The 4370-nt window shown below is 70.1% G+C and overlaps 1 protein-coding gene across 1 annotated transcript; it reads right to left on the bottom strand.

The window, feature by feature from the left end:
- Nucleotides 1–763: 763 nt before the first annotated feature.
- POP7 (POP7 homolog, ribonuclease P/MRP subunit) lies at nt 764–2531 on the bottom strand. The gene has a single exon (XM_030547035.1). It carries the CDS (start codon nt 2415–2417, stop codon nt 2025–2027), a length of 393 nt encoding a protein of 130 aa, XP_030402895.1. The 5' UTR covers nt 2418–2531; the 3' UTR covers nt 764–2024.
- Nucleotides 2532–4370: the final 1839 nt, after the last annotated feature.

The raw sequence follows: 4370 nt of genomic DNA on the forward strand, positions 1-4370 counted from the left end.
GAGTGGGGGCTGGTGGGTCAGAGCAGCGGGGGCTGGGAGCCAGGACTCCTGGGTTCTCTCCCTGGCTCTGGGAGGGGAGTGGGGGCTGGTGGTTAGAGCAGGGGGGGCTGGGAGCCAGGACTCCTGGGTTCTAGGCTCAGATCTGTCACTGTATCTGGATTGTTACTCTGGGAATTTCTAGCTCATTGCCCCCGTCTTGGGGGTTTATGTAGGGACCCCTTCCCCACTACTGCTGCTGCGACCTCTGGGGTGGGGCGGCCAGTCACCCAGGGACCCCTCGCACGGCGCTGAGGTGCCCCCACCTCTGGGGTGGGGCAGCTGGTTAGAGTGAGCTGCTCTCAGGAGACCCCGGTTTATGCCCCGCTGTGGGGGATGTGGGTTTAGCGGCTGGTTTCACATGGTTAGGAAGGGGCTGGCCTGGCCCCCCGGGGAATTCCCAGAGGGGACAGGCCCCTGCCCCATTCTCAGCCAGCCAGTCCCTCCGCTGGGGCCGGGTGGGAGCTGGTGCCCCCCAGAGGAGACAGGCCCCTGCCCCATTCCCTGCCCCCTGAGCCAGCCAGTCCCTGCCCTGGGGCCGGGTGGGAGCCGGCGCCCCCCAGAGGGGACAGGCCCCTGCCCCATTCCCCGCCCCCCTGAGCCAGCCAGTCCCTGCCCTGGGGCCAGTGGGAGCCGGCGCCCCCCAGAGGGGACAGGCCCCTGCCCCATTCCCCGCCCCCCTGAGCCAGGCAGTGCCCCCCCAGTGATGTCACACAGGGGCCATGGGGAAGCCCAGTGCTGACCAAGCCACTGGTCGCTTTTATTGTTCAATCGAAGAGGTGCAGGCCATGAGCCAGGTCCTGGCAGGAGAGGGGGCTTTCCCCAGCCCCCCCAAATCCAAATCCCACCCCCCCCAGTTGCATCCCCTTAGGCTCCGGCATCCAGTCTTGGTTGGGTGGGGGGGGGTCCAGAAAGGGGGCAAAGGTCAAGTGTGCCCCCCATAAACATAGCCAGACAGGTGTGCTTGGTCCAGTGGAGGGCATCTACGGGCCAGGGCTCTGGAGCAGGGGTGGCCGGGAGCCGGCTCCGTGCCGGGGGGGCCAGGGTCAAGGGACCAGCTCCGTGCCGGGGAACATGTTTCCGGGAGCAGGCTCCGTGCTGGGGAGCCAGGGACCGGCTCCATGTCGGGGCTCTGTCCCTGGGCACCGGAGCAGGGGTGTCTGGGGCCAGGCTCCAGGGACTCTGTGCCAGGACAGGGGGGTCCGGGGCCAGGCTCCGTGCTGGGGGCCAGGCTCCGGGGACCGGCTCCGCGCTGGGGTACATGTTTCCGGGAGCAGGCCCCATGCTGGAGGTTGAGCTCCGGGGCCAGGCTCCAGGGACTGGCTCTGAGCTGGGACAGGGGTTTCCAGGGCCAGGGTCTGTGCTGGGGGCCAGGCTCCGGGGACACTCTCCGAGCCGAGACAGGGGGGTCCAGCACCAGGGTCCGTGCCAGGGGCCGGGGACACTCTCCGTGCTGGGACAGGGGTTTCCAGGGCCAGGGTCTGTGCTGGGGGCCGGGCTCCGGGGACACTCTCCGAGCTGAGACAGGGGGGTCCAGCACCACGGTCCGTGCCAGGGGCCGGGGACACTCTCCGTGCTGGGACAGGGGTTTCCAGGGCCAGGGGCCGGGGACACTCTCCGTGCTGGGACAGGGGTTTCCAGGGCCAGGGTCCGTGCCAGGCTCCGTGCTGGGACAGGGGTGTCCGGGGCCAGGCTCCATGCTGGGGGTCAAGCTCCTGGGAGCAGCTCCGTGCCAGGGCACGTGTTTCCGGGAGCAGGCTCCGTGCCCCAGCTCCACGTCGGGGGGCCAGCTCCGTGCCGGGGCTCTGTCCCTGGGCGCCGGAGCAGGGGTGTCCGGGGCCAGGCTCCGGGGAGTCTCTCCGTGTGGGGACAGGGGTTTCCCAGGCCAGGGTCCGTGCTGGGGATCAAGCGCCAGGGCCAGGCTCCGGGGACTCTCTCCGTGCCAGGACAGGGTTCGGTGCCCCAGCACCGCGCCATGCGGGCCGCGCTCAGGGCGGGGGCGCGACCCGGCACACCCGGATGTGGATGGCCGAGTTGTTGCGGGCCTGGGCGAGGGGCGGGCGCCCGTCCGCGTCGCCCTGGGGCTCCAGCCCGTCGGCCAGCGGGACGGTGGAGGTGTTGGCGGCCAGGCGCAGGGCGCCGGCGCCGCCCGCCTGGAGCTGCAGGGCGATGTTGATGGCCCGGTTGATGGCCAGGCCCAGCCCGTGGATGCAGATCTCGGCGCAGCCGCCCCCGGGACCCAGCAGCTTCTGGCACCGGCTCAGCTGGGCCTTGAAATCCGTCTGCATGTTGACGTAGACGTCGCCCGGGCGCCGGGGCAGGCGGGGGGGCAGGCGGCGCCGCAGGGCCAGCTCCGCCGCGGGGGGCGCCGGCTCCGCCATGGCTCTGGGGGGGAGAGAGGGAGGAGTCCTGAGCCGCCTGCCCCCCACGTTCCCCCGAATCCAGCCTGCTGGGCACCTGAGCCACCATCCCTCGCAGCAACCCACAGCTCTCCCCTGCTCCGGATGTCTGCAGCCCCCCCCGATTCCCTTCCAGCCCCCCGTCCTCCAGCCCCCCCGAACATCCCCAGCCCCCCGAGACCTGCCTCCAGCCCCCCGTCCTCCAGCCCTCCCCAAACATCCCCAGCCCCCCGAGACCTGCCTCCAGCCCCCCGTCCTCCAGCCCTCCCCGAACATCCCCAGCCCCCCGAGACCTGCCTCCAGCCCCCCATCCTCCAGCCTTCTCCGAACAGCCCCAGCCCCCCTCGATTCCCTTCCAGCCCCCCGTCCTCCAGCCCTCCCCGAACAACCCCAGCCCCCCGAGACCTGCCTCCAGCCCCCCATCCTCCAGCCCCCCTGAACATCCCCAGCCCCCCGAGACCTGCCTCCAGCCCCCCATCCTCCAGCCCCCCTGAACATCCCCAGCCCCCCGAGACCTGCCTCCAGCCCCCCGTCCTCCAGCCCTCCCTGAACATTCCCAGCCCCCCAGCAGCCCCCCTCATCTCACCACCACCCCTGGACCCACTCCAGCCCCCCATCCTCCAGCCTTCCCTGAACATCCCCAGCCCCCCAGACCTGCCTCCAGCCCCCCCTGAACATTCCCAGCCCCCCCAGACCTGCCTCCAGCCGCCCCGTCCTCCAGCCCTCCCTGAACAACCCCAGCCCCCCTGATATCACCGCCACCCCCGGCCCCCCCGAATATCTCCAGCCCCCCCCCCGCACTCCCCTCCAGTCCCCTCCGAGGGCCAATCAGGCCGCCGCTCACCTCCCCGAGTCCGCAGCGCAGGCCGAGCCCCGACTTCCGCTTCCGCTTCCCGGAGCGCGCATGGAACGTTCATACATCACCCCCCCGCAGCCCGGGAGCGCGCGTGGAACGTTCATACATCACCCCCCACACCCCGGGAGCGCGCGTGGAACGTTCACACAACCCGCCGGGAGCGCGCATGGAACGTTCATACATCACCCCCCCCACCCCGGGAGCGCGCGTGGAACGTTCATACAACACCGCCCCGCAGCCCGGGAGCGCGCGCGGAACGTTCACACAACCCGCCGGGAGCGCGCATGGAACGTTCATACATCACCCCCCCCCACCCCGGGAGCGCGCGTGGAACGTTCATACAACACCGCCCCGCAGCCCGGGAGCGCGCGTGGAACGTTCACAAAACCCGCCGGGAGCGCGCATGGAACGTTCATAGATCAGCCCCCCCCACAGCCCGGGAGCGCGCGTGGAACGTTCATACAACACCGCCCCGCACCGCGCGTCGATGGGTTAAGGGGACGGAGCCCCACGGGAGGGTTAGGGAAGATGGGGGGCCCCGGAGGGAGCAGGGGAGAGATGGGGGGCAAGGGCGGTTAGGGGGAGAAGCCTGAGGAAATTGGGGGGCCTAGCGGGAGAGGGGGCCCCAGAGGGAGGGGGCGCTCCAGGGGTTGGGGCCCAGCTGATTGAAGGGAGATGGCCACAGTGGGGCTAGGGGGCAGGGGAGGGGGAAATGGGGGGCTGGGGAGGCAGGAGAAAGGGGCCTTGAGGAGAAAAGGTCAGTAAGGGAACGAAGCCCCTGCCCCACGGGTCCCTCCCTGGGCTATTCCAGCCCCCAGCCCGAGTCTGTCTGCCCCCCCCCCCCATTCCAGGGCTGCGGAGGGGCCTTGACATTCTTTCCATCCTATAAAGGGGGGGTCACTTTCCAGTTTCCAACCCCCCCCGCGAGGACAAAGCCACCTGGAGCTTTCATGCCCAGTTTATTTTTCCACCTGTTGAGGATGCCTTTGCTCCCGGGAGTCAAAGGTCACCTTGGACTCAGCCCAGCCCTTTGCCTGCCCCCGATGTTAATCCGTAACCCAGAGCCAGGGGAGAAACCA

This window comes from Gopherus evgoodei, unplaced genomic scaffold, assembly GCF_007399415.2.
Source record: "Gopherus evgoodei ecotype Sinaloan lineage unplaced genomic scaffold, rGopEvg1_v1.p scaffold_51_arrow_ctg1, whole genome shotgun sequence".
NCBI lineage: Eukaryota > Metazoa > Chordata > Testudines > Testudinidae > Gopherus > Gopherus evgoodei.

What these genes read in the sequence shown, in the direction of transcription:
- POP7 (XM_030547035.1), bottom strand. Translation starts at nt 2,417, where the DNA reads ATGGCGGAGCCGGCGCCCCCCGCGGCGGAGCTGGCCCTGCGGCGCCGC.